Source organism: Nycticebus coucang, chromosome 9 (genome assembly GCF_027406575.1).
Source record: "Nycticebus coucang isolate mNycCou1 chromosome 9, mNycCou1.pri, whole genome shotgun sequence".
NCBI classification, from domain to species: Eukaryota; Metazoa; Chordata; class Mammalia; order Primates; family Lorisidae; genus Nycticebus; species Nycticebus coucang.
This window is the reverse complement of record NC_069788.1, coordinates 51,481,522-51,507,469: the sequence shown is the minus strand read 5'-3', so window position 1 is coordinate 51,507,469 and position 25,948 is coordinate 51,481,522. Positions and strand designations below refer to the sequence as shown.

General features: G+C 39.2%; 1 protein-coding gene across 4 annotated transcripts; it reads left to right on the top strand.

Annotated features, from left to right (window-relative positions):
• Nucleotides 1-1,128: 1,128 nt before the first annotated feature.
• Nucleotides 1,129-25,614, top strand: ZKSCAN8 (zinc finger with KRAB and SCAN domains 8). 4 transcript variants are annotated; one of them, XM_053601891.1, is made up of 7 exons: nt 1,129-1,250; nt 11,369-11,860; nt 12,516-12,657; nt 15,088-15,179; nt 15,486-15,609; nt 16,571-16,614; nt 22,936-25,614. In XM_053601891.1, the coding sequence occupies exons 2-7, from the start codon at nt 11,444-11,446 to the stop codon at nt 24,718-24,720; spliced, it is 2,604 nt and encodes an 867-aa protein (XP_053457866.1). In that variant the 5' UTR covers nt 1,129-1,250; nt 11,369-11,443; the 3' UTR covers nt 24,721-25,614. The 4 variants fall into 4 exon arrangements, with proteins under 4 accessions (XP_053457866.1, XP_053457868.1, XP_053457865.1 ...); XM_053601890.1 differs by lacking the exon at nt 1,129-1,250 and adding an exon at nt 4,769-4,923; XM_053601893.1 differs by lacking the exon at nt 1,129-1,250 and adding an exon at nt 4,764-4,923 and having other exon boundaries at nt 16,571-23,078.
• Nucleotides 25,615-25,948: the final 334 nt, after the last annotated feature.

Sequence of the window (25,948 nt, the reverse complement as noted above, 5' to 3'; positions counted from 1 at the left end):
GACGCCACCGCATTCTACCAAGGGTGACAGCTTGAGACTCTGTCTCAAAAAAATAAATAAGGACAAGTAGTATCTAGAGAGGAATGGGACAGAAAGGACTTTGAGGTGGGCTTACTTAATTTATTAAAATGAAAATTTGTATTATTTTCTTCTCCCTAAAACTCTCTGTAGAAGGCATCCTTGTCAAAGAACTTGTCTAAAGGCAATTGCCAACAAACTCGATGAGATTCAGAACACTGCTATAATAACGTGTTTCTAGTCAAACTTACACTTCCCTCTGGATAGTACGTTTCCTAAACTTAGCAGCAATAGAGCACAGAGGTTAAGAGAAGAATGCCTCGGTATGTTCTGCCAGTTACTAGTTACATGATCTTGGCTAAATCATTTACTCTCTCTGTGCCTCATGTTCCCCGTCTGTAGAACAATATTACAATGGTGTCTACCTCATAAAGTACGGATGATATGAGTTACCCAATACAAAGGGTTTAGAAGAGTGTCTGGCACATAGTGTTATAAAAGTTTTAACCTCTACTAATAGTGCTGTTTGTAAGCATTAAATTCTGCATTTTCTTCCTCTCAAAGCTGCTAAATTAGTTAACTGGCATTTGATTATCATGAACTCGGATGCATTGTTACTGTTATATTTTTAAATAACATCCATAATCTTAACAATTGCCATAATTTGAACTGCTCCCTAATAGCTACTCCATTCCCAACCCCAACGGTCCAGACTGTTCAACGGTGGAAACCACCCAATCTCGCGCTCCTTCCGACACTCACCTTCCAGACCTTCACTCCAGTCAGTTTTCAGCCTCTAGCACTGGGCTCAGCTCACAAACCGCCTTAGGCGGTTGCTCCGGAACCGTTAGCAACCGGAACTAGCTAGAGGTCGCGAGAGGAAAGGAAAAGGGGGCCGGCCTTTCCCAGCTCCCGAAACATTAGGGTTCCGGCCTGGAAAGAGGCCCGAAGGGTCCCAAACGGCGAGAGGGGGCCCATTTGTTTGGACCCGGAAATACACTGTCCGACAGCTGGTTTGGGCCGGGTTCACGGCCGCTGGGCGCTTCCGGCAAAGTAAGCCCTTCACCGACCCTCGGAAGCCTTTGGAATGGCATCTGCGGGTGGACCTGCATCTGCCGTGGTCAACTTCCCATCCCGGCCCTTTCTGCAGTTGTGGACTCCAACCTGCGTCTTTGAACGTGGGATCCAGCAGGCCCAGGCACCTAGGGGGCCGAAGCCAGCAGTTCTCCGAGGTGAGGAGCGCTCTTACAGAGCTGCCGCTTCAAGGAGAGACCTCGGCCGGCTCCTGCCGGGGAAAGAAGGGTTTTACTGTTTTGTCTACTCCGGCTAGCCGGCACTTGTCTCCCAGGAGAGGGGTGGGCCGGGACGTTTCTGACCTTGTCTCAGACTGGGGAGGGGCGCCGAGGAGCATTCATCTGTTTGCATCTTGTGCTTGCAGAGTGTACTTGTTCACTGATGTAGCTGATCCTTAGGGGGAAATGAGGACCCAAAGCAAAACGGTTGAAAAGTGCTGGCGCTAGAATCTTTTAAATCTGCGTTCAAATTCAGAATCCACCACCGAGGGCAATTTCTTAAACCTCTCCAAGCCTCAGTTTCTTCGTTTATGTATCGGTTTAATAACGTGGTGCCTATTTCATAGGCTGGTTTTGACAATGAACTGAGAGAGCGTGTAGAAACTTACTTAGTCTTAGGACATTTCCATCTCTTCCCCGGTGTTCGCTAGCACTTACATTCTTGTCAGACTAATGGGACTAGTTAGCCAACTTTCACTTTTCTGGAACAGGTGTAAAAAAGAGTAAAGTGTAGGACTTGTGCAACGCAGAAACCAAGAAGAATACAAAAGATTGACGGTCGTTATGATCTTCATATCGGTGCCTAGCCCAGCACTTTCACCTCAGTTGGCCTCTGGCAGATGATGGGTGCTTAATAAGTACTTCAATAAATAAGGACCTATCTAGGAATCAAGACTAGAACACCTGTATTAATTTAGCTAGCAGAAAGAACAAGTCAAACCACTGTAAAAATGTATACACATCTGCAGATTTCAAGGGCAGTACTGCAGCTGAGAGGGTGATCTTAACAAACATTAGACACCTTAGGTGGGGAAGCTTTAGTCTATGACAGCAAATGTAACAATACCAAGAAACGTAAGACAGAATGTGATCAGTGCTAAATAAAATGATAAAATCCTAAGAGAGAGAAATAAAGACCTGTCATTAGACTAGTAGACCAGTGTTTTGATTGAGTAGTGAACAATGAGACAAATCCTTTTGTGAAATGTGACCATGATTACTGGGTAGGAAAAGGGACTTTCTGGAAGACAGTAAATGGCAAACAGCATTGCTGATGGTAGAAAAAAGAGAAAAATTTAAATATATATTAATAGAGGAATAATTACATGTTATCCTACTGTGGAATACCATTCAGCCATTAAAATGACAAGTAATCTATGAAAAAAGCAGTGTCAGAACAATATATATATTCTTTTTTGGGAAGAAAACTTTGTATATAGATATGAGAATTATGTATGGTATTTGCATATGTAAAGGAAAAGGATGCACTCCAAACTTAACAGTGATTATTACTCCCATGTTAAAAAATTGTAAAGTTTTCATCCTACTTGCAAGCTAACAATTTAACTTGCTACAGTTTCATGGATGTTGGCAGAATACACTAGACTTCTAGGTCAGAGACAAAACACTTTATTACTTAATGGCTCAGGCATCATGAACTTTGTGTTTGCTTATCTCCATAGAAGTGGTATGAAGAGGCCCAAGTAGATGCAGCTCACACAGTGAGTTTGTATCCTAGCAGAGGAGCCCCAAGCTTAGGAAAACCCAATCTTTGCTAAACCTTGCCCCAGAATGAGACATTATCCTGGTAAGGAAACAAATCTACTCCAGAGGGAGTTACAAACATTCTTGAAAAAAAAAATCTGAAAGAAAAGTCTGCCATAATCCTTTAAGAAATCCAAGAGACCCTTGGAGAATCGTCTCCGAACACTCTAGGTCAGTGGTTCTCAACCTGGGTTGTGACCCCTTTGTAACAATGAAAATACATCCTGCATATCAGATATTGACATTATGATTCATAACAGTAGCAAATTACGGTTATGAAGTAGCAATGAAAATAATTTTATGCTTGGGGGTCACCACAACATGAGGAACTGTATTAAAGGGTCACAACATTAGGAAGGTTGAGAACCGCTGCACTAGGTAATAGCATGTGGGGGTAGAGGCGGTCAGCTTTTTATTTTACATACTACCAAATTATAATTTTATCATGTTTTATTATTTAACTTTTAGAAACATAAAACATAAAAGAAGCAGAAAAATTTTAATGCGTTTTAGTAAAAGAGGAGCCATTTAGGGTTAGTGTTTGGGAAAATGATAGTATCTAAATACATGAACGTATTGTAGTAACCCTGCCTTGAATAGTTAGGAAGACTGTGTCAAAACTGTTGCAGTCACCTAAGTATGAGGTAATTAAAACTGAGAATAGTAGTTGTATTAATGGAAAAGAGCAACATTTCATCTGGGTATAGCAAGAAAGCCTCTATCTAGTTAGGAGGCTATGTCTAGTTAGAGGTTACCTCAAGGTAACCTGGATGGATATATACAGCATTTACCTCAAGGTAACCACTGGTTACCATCCCAGTTGGAAGGCAAGAGCTGTGAAATAAAGAGCAAAAATAAATGCTTTGAAAAAGCCTAGCAGCACTGAAATAGCTTGCTGTATATTTTGTGGTAATGACAAGATAGCAAACCCCTTAAAAACAAAGCAAAACTACTTGGTAGTTGGACAAAATATTTGGAAGTTAGGAATGGAGAAGGGATAGCGGTGGCTACCAGCAGGAGTAGGTAAGAGGAAAATGAAAACTGGAAGGGCACCTGAGAACTCAATAATATGTGTAGTTAGGAAAGGCACTGAAGGGAATAAAAACGTGGGACCTAAACAACAAAAATAAAAGACACTTCCCACAACCTCCAATCCTAAACTCCTACTTAGTCTAAAAAGCTAAAAGCTTTAATACAAAACGTATATAAAGAATGAACATAAATTTGTTTTCTGAATTTTGTGGTATTAAAAGTAGGTTCTAATGCTGAAGTTTGTATCACAGATTAGCATTAAAACAGCCAAGCAGCAAAGCAGACTTTGTAAGAGACTGAAGTTCACTATTGTAGGGAAGGGTGAAAAATATGTAAAGATTCAAAAAGAATTTGTATTTAATTACAATTTTGTAAACAATAAAGTGTATTATTCCTAGGTGTCATGCCATAGGGAATAGAACTACGAACTATAGCAGGAATTCCTCAAGAAATTTGCAGTCTACGCGAGAGAACTGGATATATACAGCATTTATGCATTAAGAACAGTAAAACACAGGGTATCTAACAGGACCAAGCGCAAGTCCAGTTAATTAGCACCACAAAGTGCTCCCTCCTCCACTGCAAGCCCAAGCCCCCGCCGGCCCGCAGATCTGCCCCCAGGGGACCGTGACCCTTCCCCGTGCCAACCTGTGGATTAGGCCGGGCCTGCGACGCGTAGGGAACCCCAGTATTCCCAGGACGTGACTGTCCGCTGCAGCCGCACAACACCAAGACGCGCAGACGCGGCAAGAACCCAAAGTGCTACGTACAAAGGGTGAGAACGTTTTTGGTCCGGTCCTCTCCACCGGTCGACCATAGAGCTGTCAGACCTCCAAGATTCCTAGAGAGCTTCCGGAAGTGCCTTTGGGGCAGGATGCGTGCTGGCCAGTGTTGTGTCTCCGCAGGTTTGGAAGTTAGTGGCTGGAAGGGTCTGGTCCGTTTTCAGTTTTGTCTCCTTTTTTACCTGACCTTCTTCCGAGTCTGTCTTTCCTTTGCAGCCTGCTTTCCTCAACTCCGGCTGCCTTTGAGACTCACGGTGAGTACGGTCGTTCTTGGACCGGAGAAAAGGGGGTGCTTTGTGCCTGAGCCAGGCCGCAGTTGAGGACAGGCCTAAGGGGTCTGGAGGGGATCCTGAGCTGTGGTTGGCGCCTTGGGCTGTAGGGGCCGATCTAGTTGCTGGCGCAGGCCGACTCCGTATCCCCAAACTTTTTATGAAGAAACCTTTGAAGGTTCGCTTTCATTTATGGCATTTTTATGGCATTTTATGCCATTTTATGGCATTTTTTAATGGGTCCTGTTTTAAAATAGAGAACTACCCCCACTTCTTATCCAGCTGTTTCCACGGTCTGCATTGTTTTCACTTAGCACTATTTTGCGTTTCGGGCGCAATAAAAGTCTTACTATAAAAAGATGTACATATTTTGCCCTTAGAAGCCTCATTTCTTCATGCCCTTGGAAGCCTTCAGTTCTTTTTGCTATTAAGTTATTCTGCTCCTTTTAGTGTATTTATTCAGAGACTAGTGTGTTGACTGGATAATCGTACAAAAGAAAAAAATTTTTTTTAATTTCGGGGTAAAATAGAAGTCAACCTTATCAGAATACTTTACTTATTTCATTTATTAAAGCTAACAAAAGTAGATGTCCGATAACTTTGGGAGGTTCCCCATTTGGCAAAACTCATGTCAGTCATGAGTAATTTTTGGCAGGCCAGTTGACTGCCAGCACCACCTTTAAAGACATTTCTGTTTGATTAGTTTACTTGAATATATTTATGTAGCAGTCATTGTTTTAGCATTTACGTACATGTTTTGTATTTCTGTTTTGGTTAAGTGTAGAATGTGGTAGGATATTTAAAACCAACCTAATGCAATTTCAGATAACTAGAAAGTATAATATTTGATTTACTCATCTCTTGAACTTTAAATCCTGGAAAATGTCTTTGTCGTTGTCAGTTCCCGAACAATTCTCAATTTAGATTTTATCTGAAAAAATTTCAACAATTGTTGAAAACAGAATGCTTTTAAAAGTTGAATTGTGCATCGATGTACACAGTTATAATTTAATAAGAAAATAAAAGCAAGACAACAACAAAAAAATAAAAGTTGAATTGTGGGCTGGGTGTGGCTTTTTTGACCTGTAATCCTAGCACTCTGGATAGTAGAGGATTGCTTGAATTCAGGAGTCCCAGACCAGCTTGAGCAAGAGCAAGACCTATATCTACTAAAAATAGAAAAATTAGCCTAGCTTTGTTGCAGAGGCCTGTAGTCCCAGCTACTCTGGAGGCTGAGGCAAGAGGATCATTTGAACCAGTGAATGGAGTTTGCCGTGAGCTAAGCTGACGCCAGAGCCCTCTTGCCTGGGTGTCAGAATAAGACTGTCTCCAAAAAAAAAAGAGTTGAGTTGTGCCTTCAGTAGTTTAGAGGATTTGGATCTCATTTGAGATCCAGAACAAGTTTTAAAGGTTACCTACTTTAAATTTATGAATCAATAAACTTGAGTAGGTGTTAAGAAAAATACATAAGAATCAGTCTTTATCCACAAAGTGCTTACAAACTTAATATAGATAAATACACAAAACTTTTTGAGAGGAAGACACAGAGTCGACTGATTTTATACTTAATTATTTATAGATTGTAATCCTCAACAAATGGCTGGTTAGAGAGAGAAGAGATTAAAGAATAGAAAATTAGCCACTAAAAAAAAAAGAATCAAACCTAGGCACTCTGGGACGATGGGTCGATCCGTTGAGCTCAGGAGTTAGAGACTAGCCTGAGCAAGAGCAAGACTCCATCTCTACTAAAAATAAAAAAATTAGCTAGGCATTGTGGTAGGTGCCTATAGTCCCAGCTACTTGGGACGCTGAGGCAGGAGGATTCCTTGTACCCAGGGTTTTGAGCTTGCTGTGAGCTAGACTGATGTCAGCGCAGTCTAGCCTGAGCAACGGAGTTAGACTGTCTCAAGAACGAAAAAAAAGAATAATCAAGATGGGGATGGACAAGACCTGTTGGCTGCTTTGATACTATTTATAACATATGATCAAACCTAATAATTAAGTGATCTCTATCAGTATCACTATTGAGACTTTAACCATATCAACAGTACAAAGTTCTTGAATGCTGCACACTTCTCACTGAAATATTTTATAGCTAGTATTTGATATGGATTGATGGTAAGATAACTAGTTGTTCAGTAATTAACAGTGAACCTTGGCTTTAATGACATAAGATGCAAAACTGTAACTATATAGCATCACATTCTAAACAATTAGAACTTAGAATTCTTGTCCAGTGGTGACATTTACATTTTTAATGTTAAACCACAAGTAATTATTTTAAGAAAATTATAAAAATTTTTAAATTTTAATTGATTTTAAAAATTAAATTAGGCTCGGCGCCTGTGGCTCAAGTGTCTAAGGTGCCAGCCACATACCCCTGAGCTGGTGGGCTCAAATCCAGCCTGGGCCCGCCAAACAATGACTGCTTCAACCAGAAAATAGCCAGGTGTGTGGCGGGCGCCTGTAATCCCAGCCACTAGGGAGGCAGAGGCAGGAGAATCGCTTGAGCCCAGGAGTTGGAGGTTGCTGTGAGCTGTGATGCCACGGCACTCTACCCAGGGCGACAGCTTGAGGCTCTATCTCAAAAAAAAAAAAAAAAAATTTATTTTAACATAAAATAATTTGTTTAAATTAAGATATACATATCTATTCAAAATAAAATTGATTACCCTTTATCTCAAACCCTCTAATCCAAACCACATCCAAACAAAATCTCAACATCTTGTCCAAATTCACTTATTACCCAAAGCTCAGTTTCTAGCAATCCCACCACTTCTCTGTAATGTCCTGATCCATGAATTATATCCCTGATGTTAATTACTATATTTATTTTTTTTTTCCTAACCACTAGACCACATTTTCCTAAATATCATTGCTTGTTCCCTGGTTCTTCCAGTCAGTAGTTTACTCGCTACACTGTTGTTCTCAGCCTTATTTAATGTTAAAGATAATTTTTAAATTCCCTTCCTTCTTGGCTTTTTTTTTTTTTGGAGACAGAGCCTCAAGCTGTTGCCCTGGTAGGGTACTGTGGCATCACAGCTCACAGCAACCTCCAACTCCTGGGCTCAAGCGATTCTCCTGCCTCTGCCTCCCAAGTAGCTGGGACTACAGGTGCCCGCCACAGCGCCTGGCTATTTTTTGTTGCACCCATCATTGTTGTTTGGCGGGCCCTAGCTGGATTCAAACCCGCCAACTCAGGTGTATGTGGCTAGTGCCTTAGCCACTTGAGCCACAGGTGCTGAGCCTTTATCTGTATTCTTAAAGATTCCCTCTTTAAGAATAGCTGGTTTAGCCTGTAGTCCCAGCTACTCGGGAGGCTGAGGCAAGAGAATTGCTGAAGCCCAGGAGTTGGAGGTTGCTGTGAGCTGTGTGATGCCACAGCACTCTACCAAGGGCTATAAAGTGAAACTCTGTCTCTTAAAAAAAAAAAAGAATAGCTGGTTTAGGCAGTGATGAAAGAAGTCAGAGAAGAATTAAATAGAGAAATGGGCTGTGTTCTTGGAATGGAAAACTCAGTATTGTTAAAATATCAGTTGTTCCTAAACTGAGCCATAGATTCAACACAAATCCCATTCCAGCATTTTTTATAGTTACGAACAAGCAGATTCTAAAATGTAAGTCAAAAGGCAACAGAACTAGAAAACCCAAAACAATTTCAAAAATGAACAACAAAATTGCAAGACTCACATTAATTGATACCAAGATTTTAAAAGCCATGTAAAGACCAGGCATAGTGGCTCATATCTGTTATGATCCTAGCACTTGGGGAGGCTGAGATGGGAGAATTGGTTGAGGCCAGTCGCACAGACCAGTATGAGCAAGAGCAAGACCCCCATCTCTACAAAAAGTAGAAAAATCGGTGGGCATGGTGGCATGCAACTATAGTCCCAGCTGCTGGGGAGGCTGAAACACGCTTATCACTTGAGCCTGGGAATTTGAAGTTGCGGTGAGCTGTGATGACACCATTGCATTCTAGCCTGGGTGATAGAATAAGACCCTGTCCCAAAATAAAAAATAATGGCTCTGCACCTGTAGCTCGGTGGTTACGGCGCCAGCCACATGTACGAAGGCTGGCGGGTTCGAGTCCGGCCCAGGCCAGCTAAAACAACAATGACAACTACAACAAGAAAATAGTCAGGCATGGTGGTGGGAACCTTTTGTCTCAGCTACTTGTGAGGCTGAGGCAAGAGAATCGCTTAAGCCCATGAGTTTGAGGATGCTGTGAGCTGTGATGCCACGGCAATCTACAGAGGGTGACATGGTGAGATTCTGTCTCAAAAATAAATATAAAAGCTACATAATCAAGACAGTTTGTGTTGGTGAAAGGATAGACACATAGGTCACTGGAACCGAATAAAGATTCCAGAAATAGACCCACATATACATACGGTCTTTTGAGAAAAGAAAAAAAGACAATTCAGTGGATAAAAGATAACCCTTTCCACTTAGTGTTAGAACACTTTGATAGCTATATGCAATAAAAAAAGAAACTCCATCTGTACCTCAAACCCTGTATAAAAATTAACTCAAATAGCTTATAGACCTAAATGCAAAACCTAAAATTAAAACTTTTAGAAGAAAACAGGAGAAAAATCTTTGTTACCTCTAGCCAAGCAAAGATTTCTTAGATATGACACCAAAAGCATACTTTCAAAAAAAAAACTACATTTCAAAAAACTATGAACCTCTGTTCTTCAAATGGTACTGTTTAAGGAATGAAAAAGAAGGAACTATTTTCAAATCTGTATCATAAGGGACTTATATCCAGAATGTATAAAGAACTCTCAAAACTTAAATAAAAAAGGCAAAAGTTTTAGACAGATACTTAAAGAGAATATATGGATGATATATAAGCACATAAAAAGATGCTTAACATTATTAGTAGGGAGATGCAAATTTAAACCATGAATGAGATGTGAAAACCATAATGAGATACATTTACTACTTCACACCTATTCGAATATCTAAAATTAAAAACCAAATCACATCAAGTACTGGTTAGGATGGGGAGCAGCTGTAGCTTCCATATATTGCTAGTGGAATACAAAGTATGATAGCCACTTTTGAAAACAGTTTGGCAGTCTATTATAAAGTTATACAAACATGTATTTTATTATCTAGCAGTTTTGTAAGTGTATACCAGAGTGAAGTGAAAACTATTCACACTCTCCCTACTTTGTACCTGGAAAAAAACATAAAAATAAATAAAAACTATTCATACAAAAACTCATATGTGGATGTTCACAGTGACTTTATTTGCAATCAAAATCTGAAAACACCAGCCTGAGCAAGAGTGAGACCTCATCTCTAAAAATAGAAAAACTACCTGGGTGTAGTAGTGCATGCCTGTAGTCCCTTGGACACTGATAAAAGAAGTCAGAGAGGAATTAAATAGTCTCAGCTACTTTGGGAGGCTGAGACAGAAGGATTGCTCAAGCCCAAGAGTTTGAAGTTTCTGTGAGCTATGATACCACAGCTCTCTACCCACAGTAACAGAGTCAGACTCTGTTTTTTTAAAAAAAAAAAACAATCCTGGAAACAACGCAGATGTTTTTCTACTGGGGAATGTATAAACATTTCAAGTGCCTTGGAGACGCAGTGCTCCAAAGGGAGTTCTTTGGTCCATAGTAGAAGAGGTTAGCCTTGAGAGAAGAGGGAAGATGGAAACCACTGATAGGGTAGAGGAAGGTGTTGGGAAAGTTCTTGATAGTACCTTGAGTTAGATCGTATGCAAATTAGTCATTTGGTTGTTTTGTTTGTTGAGATACCGTCTCTGTTGCCCAGGCTGGAGTGCAGTGGTGTGATCATATCTCACTGCAGTCTCAAACTCCTGAGTTCAGGTGATCTAGCCTCAACTGCCTAGATAGCTAGGTCTACAAGTTCTTGCCACCATGCCCAGCTAATTTTTTTAGAGACAGGGTCTTCCTATGTTGCCCAGGCTGGTCTTGAACTCCCACCTCAAGTAATATTCCCACCTCAGCCTCCCAAAGTGCTGGGATTACAGGTATAATCCACTGCACTTGGCACTCATCTATTGAACATGAGAGAGAAATTGAGAGCTGAAGTGTGTAGAAAGTTTAGTACAGCCAGCAAAACATGTTTAAAAGGAGTTAAATGATCATTACTGAAGGCCAGCTGAGGTTAAACAGCATTTCATTTAGTCTTAGTCTTGACTTTGTTTAGCCATGTTCCATATCCCCAAATGTGGACTGAAGATGAAAGCAGAAAGAGGTTATTCCCTGGATGGGTTTGATATAGCTGGCATGGCAGAAAGTTAAGGAGGTAAGGCGTTATTTCTGAAACAGTGGAGAGGATCATTTAAATGGGTAAGCCACGAAGTCCATGTCATGTTAGAGAGCTTATTAAGCTGTTATATCTTAGGGCTTTTGACTTGGTTTAACCTATTTATCATTTTCTCTTTCTAAAGAAAGAGGCTCTTTGAAGGTTCTTAAGAAGATAAAGAAGGTAGTGGAAACACCTTCCTGAGCTTTATAGGCTCTAAATGGCTGAAGAATCAAGAAAGCTTTCAGCTTCATCTCCACCAGATCAGACTCCTGAAGAGGATCTTGTAATCGTCAAAGTAGAAGAGGATCAGGGGTGGGACCAGGAATCTAGACTGCATGAAAATAACCCTCCTGGCCAAGAACTCTTCCGTCTACGCTTCAGGCAGTTATGCTACCAGGAGACACTAGGACCCCGAGAAGCTCTGATCCAACTCAGGGCACTTTGCCATCAGTGGCTGAGGCCAGATTTGAACACCAAGGAGCAAATCCTGGAGCTGTTGGTGCTGGAGCAGTTCTTGACCATCCTACCCGAGGAGCTTCAGTCTCTGGTTAAAGAACATCAGCTAGAGAGTGGAGAGGAGGTGGTGACTCTACTAGAGGATTTGGAAAGGCAGATTGATATACTAGGACGACCAGTAAGTAGAAAACATGAAGTGCATGCTGTGCCTGGGAGTCCTGGATGCTGGGTAGAGGGGACATTGGCATCACAGTGGGAGAGCAAATGCTTAGTATCATTTTCTGTTAGATAAGGATGAAAATAGTTACAATATAATGTGGCTTGTATTTATAGAGATCTTTTTATTTTTTTAAGGGATATTAATCTTCTTTTTCCATAACATCCCTGCAACTATATTATTTGCTCCTGTTTGCCACATAGGAACTTGAAGCCTAGGAGGGCTTAAATTGCTTTTTCAGGGGCACCCAAATAATTAGACAGATTTAAGATCAGAACTCGGGCTTTCTAGTTCCTTATCAAAAGTGTTTTTTATTGTATAGCACTACTTTAAGTTTCTATTTTTTTATTCTTCTCTTCCCCTGCCTTATGAGTGTAGAATAGTTCTGTACTGTAGGGAAGGGATCAGCAGAAATACTTTCCTTCAGTACTAAGCAGACACGATGCCTTTTTTTCTGTGCCAGTCTACATGTTTGTGTTCCTTACTGTCCCTGGGAAGTAAATGAGATTCTGCTGCTTCCTTCCTCAAGCGTTTATTCTTATAGATGTGTTCTTGGTTGTTTTATGTTGTTTTTTTCTCAAAAGGGATTCTTTGTTCTCTGTCTCATTGTTTCCAGGTTCCAGCTCGTGTACATGGACATAGGGTACTCTGGGAGGAAGTGGTACATTCAGAAGCTGCACAAGATGCTCCAAGTACTCAGCTCCAGCCTGCAGCAATCCAGTACAAATCTCCAGTGCCCCATGGACCACAAGAGAGAGGTGAGAAGCCAAATGTTATTGTTGAAGAGGGAGAAGTAGAAACCAGAGAAGTACATGTGGGATATCTAGAGAATCAGGAACTAAAATCTTGTTTATGTTCTAGTCCCAATATCTGTGCTGGTATGTTTATTTAGGCTTCAAACACAGATCGTTTATCTTAGTAATAAATTCATAAGCAAATGAAGGGATTTGGGGATTTTTATATATCAACACATTTCTGTGACCAAGTACAGTTAGAGCATAGGCATTTTTGAGGTTTTGCTGGTATCATCATACCACTTCATTTGTAAATATTTCAGTATGCATTTCCTCAGATAAAGACATTTCGTGGATAACCACAATCAATTTGTCACAATTAAGAGATACATATAACATCGGCTAGGCACAGTGGTTTATGCCGGTAATCCTAGTACTCTGGGAGGCCGAGGCAGGTAGATTGCTTTACCTCATGACTTCAAGACCAGCTTGAACAAGAGTGAGACCCTCTTCTCTACTAAAAATAGAAGAACTAGCCAGGCATAATATCACACGCCTATAGTCCCAGCTACTTGGGAGGCTGAGGCAGGAGGATCACTTGAGCCCAAGAGTTTGAGGTTGCTGTGAGCTAGGATGCGACAGCACTTTACCCAAGGCAACAGAGTGAGACTCTGTCTCAAAAAATACAAAAAGAAAGAAAGAAATACAGCATTGTTATAATACTAATCTAGTTCACAGTTCATAATTTGCCAGTTGTCCTAATAGTGTTTTTTCTTGTCCAGAGTCTGGTCCAAGATCACACTTTGCCATGTTGTCATGTCTCTGTAGTCTCCTTTAATTTGGTATAGTTCCTCAACTTTTCTTTGCCTTTCATGATCTTGACATTGTTGAGGAATACAGGTGTGTTAATTTATAGATTTGGGTTTGCATGATGTTTCCTCGTGTTTAGATTCAGATTGTATGTATTTGTCAGGAGTACCTCACCTTGCCAAGTATATATGACCTAAAGCTCAACAAGTAATGTTATATTCCTTCTCAGGGGTACAACAGGAATTTGTCCTGTACTGCTACTATCTTTGATGACTTAATTTTAGTGTTGCTGGGTTAATCATTGTGAAGTTAGTATTTTTCCCATTGTGTTTAATAATTAGTGAGGAGATGCACTTGAGTGTCTATAAATATCCTAGTCCTGATTAAACTTTTGTTGTTAAAACACTAGTTTTAGTATTCCTGGATGCTTGTTGATTAAATCATTGATTACAAAAATGGTTACAGGGCTGGGTGTGGTAACCTATAATTCTAGCACTCTGGGAGGCCAAGAAGGGAAGATTGCTTGAGCTCAGGAGTTCAAGACCAGCCTGAGCAAGAGCAAGACCCTGTCTATACTAAAAAAAAATAAAAATAAAAAGTAAAAAAATTAGTCAGATGGCAGGCACCTGTAATCTCAGCTACTTGGGAAGCTGAGGCACGAGGATCACTTAAGCGCAAGAATTTAAGGTTGCTGTGAACTATGGTGACACCATGGCACTGAACCCTAGGGTAACAGAGTGAGACTCTGTCTCAAAAAAACAAAACAAAAAACAAAAAAAGATGGTTACAAAATAGTGATTTTTCTAACTCTGTTATTCTTTCTGCATTTACTTGCTGTTTATTATAAGGGAAAGTATTCCCTTTTCCCCATTTTATTCATAAATCCTATTTCTGTCATAAATATTATGATACTGTCTTGTTTTAATGCCAAGTCATCAGAGGAAGCCTCTTCAGTCTGGGTCCTATGTCTTTTTCACATTTACCCATTAGTTTTTGTGAATTTTCTTCCTTGCAGCATATGATGTTCCAGTCTCATCTTCCCCCATATTTTGTATTTTTTCATTTATGTGGTTGATAATAGTTTGTTTTGTATGTATGAATTTTTAATATTTTGAAAGAAGTACAGAGAAACTTTCAATTAATAATATTCTTATCTGAAGTCTTAATGTTTATTGCCTGAGACACAGTAATCTGTTTTGATTTTGGTAATAAGCTGTCTGATACTTATAGGAAGCAAATACTGGCAGCCATGGTGACATTTCAGAAAGGTAAATGAGTTAATAGAGATTTGTTCTTATATTCAGTTTCCCAACAGAACAGAACCTAAAGAAATAACTGTACACAAGCACAGAGATAGAAACAATTTTGGCAATAGAGAAAAAACTGAAAAGTGATTCCTGTTAGGAAACCAGTATACTTTATGTTTTTGAGGTAACTTCTGGCTAAGTTCAAGTATGTCAAAGTACCAATGTTTTGTAGGAACCATAGATATAGGCACAGAATCCAAATTATCAGCGCTTTGTATGCAGAGTCTTTTGGCATACATATCTGCTGAAATACAAATAATTTAAAATGGGTAACTGCTGGCTTCCATAACCACAGGACAGGGCTGGTCTCACTTATAGCTCCTTTCTCCTCTCTCAGCCTTGTCTACTTCTCAGAGTTCTACCCCTTCCCAGAAAGGAAGTTCTGGAGACCAGGAAATGACAGCTACACTTCTCACAGCAGGGTTCCAGGTGAGTTGTGCTCCTTCTCACTGAAACCTCTTAGCTCTGCTTAACACTATTTGTGGCATCTGTACTATATCTGGATTGTTTATGGTAGTACCTACCCAAGAATTTGCCTCAAATTCTTTTGCTTAGAGATAGATTGATCCTGGATTTTCCCCAATCTAATGTACTTTCCTCTTCTTCCTGGTTATTTAGATCCCTTTAACACAGTACATTCCCATTTCTTGATCCTCTCCCAGCACTGGTGGATCTCTCTAGGTTTGAGCTGTGGAACAATCCCAGTGCCCAAATGGGGATCTTGTTGTGTTTCAGACTTTGGAGAAGATCGAAGACATGGCTGTGTCCCTTATTCGAGAGGAGTGGCTTCTTGATCCATCACAGAAAGATCTGAGTAGAGATAAAAAGCCAGAGAATTACAGAAACATGTTCTCCCTGGGTAAGGAGAGCTGTGGTTATTATCATTTAAGATTTTTTTAAAAAATGTGTATGGTAGCTATGAGCTTTCTGAAAGATAAAGTTTAAATTCAGTATTCAACAGTGGGGTACAGTGTTGAGATTTCTTAACAAAACTTTTGTTCTTCAATCCAGAGTTTCCTTACAATTTGTACCTGGCTATTGGTCTATTTGCCAGTTGGAAATTGACATTTCTCTAGTGCTTTCTGAGTTCACACATTTTTTTCTCATAGTTCCTACAGGATCCTTACTTAGTTTTTTCTCACATAAGCCTATTGTGCCTCCTTTTTTGTGTGTGTGAAAGACAATATTGTTTTGTTGCCCAGGCTAGAGGGTAATGGTGCTGTTATAGCTCATTGTAAGGTAACCTCAAACTCTTGGGCTCAAGTGATCCTCTTTCCTCACCCTCCCAAGTAGGTAGGACTATAGGTACATGCTACCACATCTCTATTTTTTTTTTTTTTTTTTTTTTTTGAGATAGGGTCTTGCTATGCCCAGGCTGGTCTCAAACTCCTGGCCTCAAATGATCCTCCCATTTCAGCCTCCTAAAGTGTTGGGATTACAGGTGTGGATAACCACACTTGGCTGTGCCTCCCTTTAAATGACTGGGACATTACCCATTTCTATCCCATTCATTAATTCTTTTAGTTCCATATTCCTTCCCACCGCCCAACTTCTAGTTCACCTCATGTGATTCCTTCTTGATTTTACTTCCATTTCCAGTAACCTTCTTTTTTCATGGTACCACTTTCTCATTTGGCCTATACTACTTCTGTCTAACCCTGCTTATAGTTCCCCTATTACGAAACTATTTTAGAGACAGCTTTGTGTTTACTTATACCTGTTTCATGTGTATTTTCCTTTTCCTCTATCGTCATTTCCTTTCTCCTAGCACAAAAATAGGAAGTAACATTGCCTTGATGTTTATTACATTTTTATTTCAGGTGGTGAGAACAGGAATGAGAACAGGGAATTAGCTTCGAAACAGGTAATATCTACTGGAATCCAACTACACGGAGAGACAGCTGCCAAATGCAACGGGGATGTTATCGGGGGTCTTGAGCATGGAGAAGCCCGAGATCTTCTGGGCAGATTAGAAAGGCAGCGGGGAAATCCCACACAAGAGAGACGACATAAATGTGATGAATGTGGGAAAAGCTTTGCTCAGAGTTCAGGCCTTGTTCGCCACTGGAGAATCCACACTGGGGAGAAACCCTATCAGTGTAATGTGTGTGGTAAAGCCTTCAGTTACAGGTCAGCCCTTCTTTCCCATCAGGATATCCACAACAAAGTAAAGCGCTATCATTGTAAGGAATGTGGTAAAGCCTTCAGTCAGAACACAGGCCTGATCTTGCACCAGAGAATCCACACTGGGGAGAAGCCATATCAGTGCAATCAGTGTGGGAAGGCTTTCAGTCAGAGTGCGGGCCTTATTCTACACCAGAGAATCCACAGTGGGGAGAGACCTTATGAATGTAATGAGTGTGGGAAAGCTTTCAGTCATAGCTCACATCTCATTGGACATCAGAGAATCCACACTGGGGAGAAGCCCTATGAGTGTGATGAGTGTGGGAAAACCTTCAGGCGAAGCTCACATCTTATTGGCCATCAGAGAAGTCACACTGGGGAGAAACCCTACAAATGCAATGAGTGTGGAAGGGCTTTTAGTCAGAAGTCAGGCCTTATTGAACATCAGAGAATCCACACTGGAGAAAGACCTTATAAATGTAAAGAATGTGGGAAAGCTTTCAATGGGAACACTGGTCTCATTCAACATCTGAGAATCCATACAGGGGAGAAACCCTATCAATGTAATGAATGTGGGAAAGCCTTTATTCAGAGGTCAAGTCTCATTCGACATCAGAGAATTCATAGTGGTGAAAAATCTGAATCTATAGGAGTTTATGAAAAGTTTCAGTCATAGTCTGAGCTTTATTCAGCATTAGAGAAACTATGCTCTGGTAATAGATCTTTACTAAAAAGGCAGAAAGTTTGTCCTCACTGCAACCTTATTGTCGGAATCTCCAGTAGTGGCAGTTAGAATAGCTTTTTAGTAGTTTGGACCCTGTGCCTTGCTGCTAGTTGATTAGCTTGACTGTCTTTGGGGTATCTGGTAGAGAGGAGCTCCTGATAGCTTAATGTATCCTTTAGAAATTTAAAATAGCATTAGAGCAAGTTGCTTGTCATGACTTGAGGCACTTAAGTTTGTCTTTTGGGTGAGTAGCTATAGGTTTGAGAGGCTGCTACTCGTAGGTCCTTCTCTTCTTCCCATCTCCTATGATTCCCCTTCTCCCATTTATTCCCCTGCAGGTGCCCTTGTACTCCTAATCTGATCTAAGAAGCTGCTTTAGAATCCAAAGTAGCCTCTACGTGAAACTTAACATTTGTATTTAGCTTTCTAAGATCCTAGTTCTAGGAAAATTTTTATAGACATTTATGCTTAAGTGTGCATTTTATTATTCTAATGTTCCTTCTAGTTGGTGGAAATCCATATTCCCATGCAAACTCAGAATGCTATATTTTTAACAGCACTCAAGTATTTTACTTCGTATGTCTCCTTTACTGACTCCATCAGTCATTGAGCATCCATACTTCACCACCCCAGTCCCAGTACCTGTAACAGCAAAGGAAGTGGACACATTAGTGATGGTTGTGGGAATGATGCAGAAAAAGAGATGAGGGGAGACTCAGCCCAGTTTTTTTTAAGCTTGGATAATTGTACCTTTTGGTGATTTCTGACTCTCCCTCCACCTCCCTATCAGATACTATGGTAGAAATAGATACTTGCATTATCCTAGTTATGCCATCAAATGGAAGGAGGAGACAGGTGCTTGAAGACGTAAAAATCTTCTAATGTATTTTAATTGCTTTAGGCCCATTATAGTACTGCTGTCTCAGGTTCCTATGAGCCTACACAAGCTCCCTGACTTGTGGGAGTCACTCTTGTCATTACCTTGGACCCACGTCCTCAGATAGCCTTAGCACCTCACTCATTATTTTTTCATCTAGTTCTTGCTGTCAACTTATATCACTTTAATATCCACAGTGGTAAGCTGTCTTAATACCTTACCTCACAATTCCTCATTTTTGTGAATTCTGGTGCACTCTATTTGTAATCCACGAATGTAAACTACCAACAAAGACAAACTATTAAACTGATCATCACTAGGCACTATGTTTCATCTTTTAGACTTTCAGTATACCAAGAATACTATGTAAAGTAATGAGACTAGTTTAAACTAACATGTCAGGATTTATGCATCCAAGTGGGTTATCTTTTAAATGAGATAGTACTTGTTATTCCAAGATACTATTCTAGTAGTGCTACTGATCCTCCAAATATTTGGAATACTCTTAGAATTGACATTTAATAAACCATAAAGAAAACCCTATATTACTCTCATTGACATTTCATTTTGACTATGATTATTCACCAGACTTAAGATTGAATAACTTTTGACTGTGCAAAATTAACCCTCAAACTCAAAATTGATTCTGTTAAGCCTGTTTTCTTCTGTTATTCAGAAGAAAATTGTATAGATTCTAATGAAAACTCTATTATTTCACACTGTAATTATCCTGGAAAGGGATAACACTTAATCATTTTATGATTGATAGGTTAAAGAAATCAATCATAAAATATTACCTCATAGAGGTCCACCTTTTGGATCATAAATTTTTTCCCTGTAATATCCCCTTTTTTACCTCCCTATGGCCCACTTTGACCAACAGCATCAAGCTTGTCTACATCTATTTCATTCAGCCATTGGCAAATGAAGCCATCATCACTTGTCATCTTGGTTTATAACAGTCCTTTCCATTGTCTTTTATTTTCTTATCCTCCCTTCTCCTTTTCTTTTTTTGACCTATAAATTACCATTCCTAATCCCCTTGTACTTGAAATTTCAAGAAACCAGAAACAAGTAAATCTGGTTGTATCTAGGTCCTTGCTCTCTGTTTCAGTTGTGCCTTACCCCCTGCAAGATACTGACCCTATCTGGGGCCAGTGCTACCTTGTATGCAGGTATTACATTGTCAGAGGTAAAATACATGTGTGTGCATGTGTATGTACACACACTCCTCCCATATGCTTTAGAGAAACACTTGCCTTCTATTCCAGTGAAATGCTCTTATAGTAGAGCAATATATTGAAATGTCTGTAGATATATAAGCTAATGTCTTTTTATGCATCAGTATCCAGAGTAACATGTACCAGATTACTTTAATCTCAGAATTACTAAACATCTGGCAGAAATTCAGAGAAATGAATATGTATAGAAAAATTACTGTAATCCTGATGTGAATGTGAAAAAAGACTATTCCTCGAAAAAATTATCAAGGATAATTCAGCTATCTAAAAAAATAGCCAAATGGTAGAAGATAATAGAAAAGGCTGCAATTCTTTTGAGGACATAAAAGTCCTTTCTGGTCTCAAGTTCTCACACCTGGCATTAAAATATTATTGATCAGGGCGGCACCTGTGGCTCAGTCGGTGGGGCGCTGGCCCCATATACCGAGGGTGGTGGGTTCAAACCCGGCCCCGGCCAAACTGCAACCAAAAATAAAAAAATAACCAGGCGCTGTGGCAGGCGCCTGTAGTCCCAGCTACTCGGGAGGCTTAGGCAAGAGAATCGCTTAAGCCCAGGAGTTGGAGGTTGCTGTGAGCTGTGTGAGGCCACGGCACTCTACCGAGGGCCATAAAAAGTGAGACTCCATCTCTACAAAAAAAAAAAAAAGAAAATATTATTGATCAGTCACTATGACATTATTTTGAACTCTGAGCTGAATGACTCACATTAAAGCTCCTTTATCCCATAGGTATCTGAAATAACTATTCAACTTTGTTCTCCTGTCCTCAACTTCTTGTTTTAGGACCTGGCACAATAAGGCGGTTCTCCATAACTCTTCTGCCATACAACATAGTCATAGAAGAGGTATCTTAGGTTTTAAAGATTTTGTCCATGGTACAAAGTGGCAGTACTGTGGTGGTTGGTTCCCATACAGAGCATTTAGCTTTACTCTTACTTGTAAATCTCCAAATAATAGTTGACATTTATTGATTACTTGTTGTGTGCCAAATCCTATGTTAAGCATTTATTGCTTCTCATAGGTATTATTATTTTATCCCCCATTTTATAGATGAGAAAACTAAGGCTTACAGAGTTGAATGGGTTGATCAATATCACACAACTAATTGATGGAACAGATCTAAACTTACACAGTCTGATTCTAGAGCCTATACTCCTGAGTATAACAGTGTGCCGTACTATCTATGATAAAACACCCTAACTCAGCTATTTAAAAATATATATGCCTGCTCATGAGAGGTACTGGGAAAGAGAACGTGCAATATAGTGCAAATCCATTACAATTACTTAAAAATTGGTTGAAAATGCCATTGGAGTTATATCATTTTTAAATGTTGATGCTTTGTAGTATTAGAAAGCTGTAGTATTATTAGTATTATTAAAGAAACATATTTTTATTTTTATACAAATAAAAATATGTTTAAAACAGTAACTAGGAGGATATGGCAATAATAACTTACAGATTCAAATACATTTTTCTCTAAACTGCTTAAGGGAAAGTAAAATTGTGGAGAGAAATTAAATACCCAGGTACCAGGCAAGGCAGATGGGCAGTTAGAATGACAGTAGTAAGTTTATCTACAGCATAAAATGTGAAAAACTTTATCTCATTGCCCATTTCTAAATATCATTCTGTTTCTCCTCTGTCATTTTTGGTTTATCAAACATGTCATCCATTTTTCAACCCCATTTTCTCATTAATCTCTTCTAAAAATTTCTCTTTAACTGGCTTTCATATTCAGCATTCCAGTGAAATGTCCTTAGAAGCACTTTTTTTAGTCTTATCTTTCTTGATCTTATTTATATTTCATATTGTTAAATTCCCTGTGCACTTCAGGAATTCTTTTCTCCTTAGGCTTATGGGATCTTTTTTGGTCACTTCTCCACAATATCTGGCTTTTCTTTATTGGTCTTTTTTCCTCCTCCTTTCCACTGAGAATAATTTCCATGTTTTATTTTTATTCACTACTTTTTCTGTACTTTTATTTATCCATTTTGATTGTTTATGCTATTTTCTGTATTTGAATGACTTCACGTTTCCCACCCTGTGGGTCATGTGGGACTTGTGGAATTTTCCATAGGTACTTACACAACTTGGTATCTTCTTCTGCCCTCTCTCTCCATGTCCAAAATTTGCTGTCAATCCAGTTATTACTGAATCTTCTCCTTCAGGTGGGGTCTCCCAGTTTTACCCTTCCGTTATAGCTTTTCACGTAGATCTGCATCATATAAAGCGCAAGTTACTATAATTCTTTTTTCCAATTTTCTTGCTCTCAGGATCCCCATCTTATATAAATTTTTCAAGGTGCTCCTCCTCAAACTCCATTTTCACAATGCCTCATTTTCACTCAATGTAATGTATAATATGACAGCAAATAATTACTGTCAGAGCAGTGGTGTTCCAAGTTCTCCATTACCTTGTCCTCCATGCTTCTATGCTTAACACATTGACTGCCACACTAGAAAAAATTGTTTTTCCTTGGGGCCACAGTGTTTTATTACAAAAATAGAAGAAAAACTTTGAAAACAAAATCATCCTTTCTAATTTAATGAAAAATGGTTATTTTTTGTTTTCTGTGCGTGAGTTATATGTAACTCATGTGGCACTTGGGGCCACAGTGTTTTATTACAAAAATAGAAGAAAAACTTTGAAAACAAAATCATCCTTTCTAATGTAATGAAAAATGGTTATTTTTTATTTTCTGTGCATGAGTTATATGTAACTCATGTGGCACTAGATTTTACACTGCATGCCATGTGGAGTTGTGACTCATGTCATGCTTGTTGAATTTGTTTCTGAGAATTGAGTCTTTTGTCATTCCACCAGTATTTAGTTGTTTATAGAGTGGACCTTAGGTGGTCCTAGATGACGACATCTGAGTAATACCCCCTAAGTACGTACAACAATATCATGTCACTGCATACTGTCATATTGATTTCATTCAAAGAGCCATCAGGAAAACATTGAAGGCGAAATGTGCAATCAGAAGTTATGGCAATTGGAGAACACAGTCCAGCACTTGTTGGGCGGGCCAGCAGGAACAGGGCAACATGAGGTGGGGGAGACTTGCGGATTGACAGCGAAAACAATGAGCAGAGGTTTCACAGAGCCCAGGCATGCTATGGACCTTCCTGCCTATCCACCAGTTCTACTTTAGTATAGCTTCTGTTACCAGAGCTGTAATCATCACATAAGTTTATTTTGCGTTTTTCGTTCTCAGGAGAAAATGTCTAGAGAAAATGAGCATAAGGAATTGTTGGAGGAAATGGTGAACGAAGTTTTGGACATGAGTGATGAAGATGTTGATCTATTTAGTGATGATTCAGAGGAGAATCGTCCTAGTGGAGATAGTGGGGACAGTTCTGATAGCAGTTGCAGCCCACCGAGAAAAACTAGAAGAAGAACATTACATACAGAGCTTTCCAGTGGGGAAGGTTGTTCAAAATCTATTACTGAAAGAATCAAATCAGTTGTAGCCAATTTCAGTGAGAGTGATTCTTCATCAGATGTTTCTGAAGAACCTGTAGTGACTAGTGTAAATTCTCTGACTTGGGGTCCGGTTTCAGGGAGTAACATGAAGATTTTTGACTTTGTTGAAAATAACCCTGGTGTTCCAAACGAAATTGCAGTAAATCTCCATGAAAAAACACCTTATGATTTTTTCAAATTCTTCATAACAGATGATGTTATTGACTACATGGTGAAGGAAACTAATATCTACGCAAGTCAGACTTTACAAAAGGGTAATATCAAACCCCACTCCCGACTTAAAAAGTGGTATGATGTAACTTCTCAAGAAATGGAACGATTCTTGGGTGTCTTGCTTTGGATGGGCCTTAGCAAGAAGCCAAGACTTCCACACTATTGGTCAAAGAACATTTTGTATGACAATTCAGTGAAAAAGCTTATATCACGAAACCGCTTTGAAATGCTTCTGAGAATGTGGCATTTCTCTAACAATGAAGAATGTCCTCCTGGTGACCGTCTCTTCAAGATCCAGCCACTTCTTGATCGTCTTCTTGAAAGGTTTCAGATTGCTATAGTTCCAGATAAGGAAATATGTATTGAGGAAACAGTAGTACCATTTCGTGGACATTTGAGTTTCGTACAGTACATAAAAAACAAGCGCCATAAATTTGGAATAAAACTTTTCAAACTTTGCCTAAGGGACAGTTACACCTGGAATGTGAAAATTTATTGTGGGAAGGAAGCAAGATCTGGTGTACCTGTTTCATCCTCAATTGTCATGAAACTAATAGAAGGTTTACTAGATAGTGGACGTGTTTTATATACTGACAGCTACCACACCAGCATCCACCTAGCTCATCAACTCCTTGAGCGCGCTACGTATCTGGTGGGCACACTAAGAAGTAACAGGAAACTAAACCCACCAGATGTAGTAAAGACAAAGCTGAACAAGAACGAAGTAATTGCTCGAGAAAGTGACACAGGAGTCATTGTCCTCAAATGGAAGGATAAGAGAGATGTATTGATGCTAAGTACTATGCATGGAAAAGACACTAAAGGTGTTGTAGAGAAACCACATATGTTTGTAGGTTATAATTCAAAGACATTCATTGGCTTCTCAGATCAACTGAAGTCATATTCATGTTCTTTGAGACATGGCATAAAGTGGTTCAGAAAATTAGCAATAGAGCTAATCACTGAATTAGCTTTGGTGAACTCACTTGTTCTATATAGACTTGTGAACAAAAAGAAGATCTCGATCACAAAATTCAAAGAACAAGTCTGTCTAAAACTGCTCCAGACAGATGAAACACGTATTGCAGTGCCGTTCCTCCCGTCGCCAACTGTGACTTGTTCTCTCACAAACATGGGCTCTGCCAGAAGAAGATGTACTGTGTGCTATGAAAAAACACAAGCTGAGAAAGGACGTGAATATGCCATGAAAAGATGTAAACAGACAGCATGGAAATGCAGCAAATGTAATGTGTACTTTTGTGTAGAATGTTTTTTCCTAAAACATACATTAATAAAAAAGTAATACAAAAACTTGAATATTAGTGATATAAAAAGTAATGTGAAAACTTGAAAAATAGTTGATAAGGGTAAAGTATTTTTCTTGACTTCTCAGGCTTAAGTGTACTTTTAAGGTAAACAAATAGAAAAATGAGATTTATTGACTTCTATTCCTTTAATCCACATTTTTAGAATTAAGTTGTGATTATTAATAGGAATAATAAGTACATCAATAAGTAAGATTTTTTCATGAACCAACCACAAGGTTTGGCCCAGGGGGCCATCCATCCTGTAACATGTATACTACAGCATGTCAGAGTAAGACGCCTGCTCACCTTGCTGCTCCCAAGGTCAAAAGATGTGTGAATTATATATGCTTCATGAGGCCCTGTGCTCAAAACTAGCGTGAGTTAAATACAACTTGCATGGCAGTTAATGTGTTAATCTGCCTCAGCCTTCATTATTCTGTAGTATATTTACCATGATTCATCACATTCAAACTTCAATAGCCTTCTACTGTTGTCTTACAATCCCTTGCCTCTGTGCCTTTCTTGTGGTATTATTCTTTTTGCTTAGATTTCTCTTTGGTTCCAGGTCATGTTCATCACTGCCTTCAAAGTGTAGCTTTCTTTATCTTCACAGTGAGTGCTCCCTGGTTGACTTCACCTCACACTGAGACCTTCATTCTGTGCTGCACTTCCTTTTGGGTTTGTATGTGGTCCATGCCCTTACTAATATATTGCTTTGTAATCATTTTCTAGCAGTCTATATTGTAGTTTCACATTTGTATTTATTTGCAAAATTAAATTGTAAGCTCCTTGAGGGCAGGAATAAAAACTTTTACATTTGTATCTCTGAACCCCTGAGTGCCTAGTACAATGCTGAGCACATAATGGGCACTTAATAAATGCTTGTTGAATTATTGTGTGGATTATTTATGGTTTTGTCTACAGAAATTTTTAAGCTGTTTTCAAGGCTATTTCTTACCACTTAATGCATTCAAAAAAATACAGACTTATTTTTTTTCCTTCTGTTGCTACCTTGTTTAAGGTACATCAGGATCTGCCTTTACTTGAGAGTAAGGCAAAAAGAAAAAAATCAACTTTTGGAGAGTATGAGTGAAAATACGAAATTCTGCATTTGTTTGACCAGACATGCTGATTGGTTAAGAAAGAAAAAATAGGAAACAACACTATTAAGGTTATAGTTAACAAAGTACTTGATAATAGGTTTTAGTATCTGAGGTTAATCAG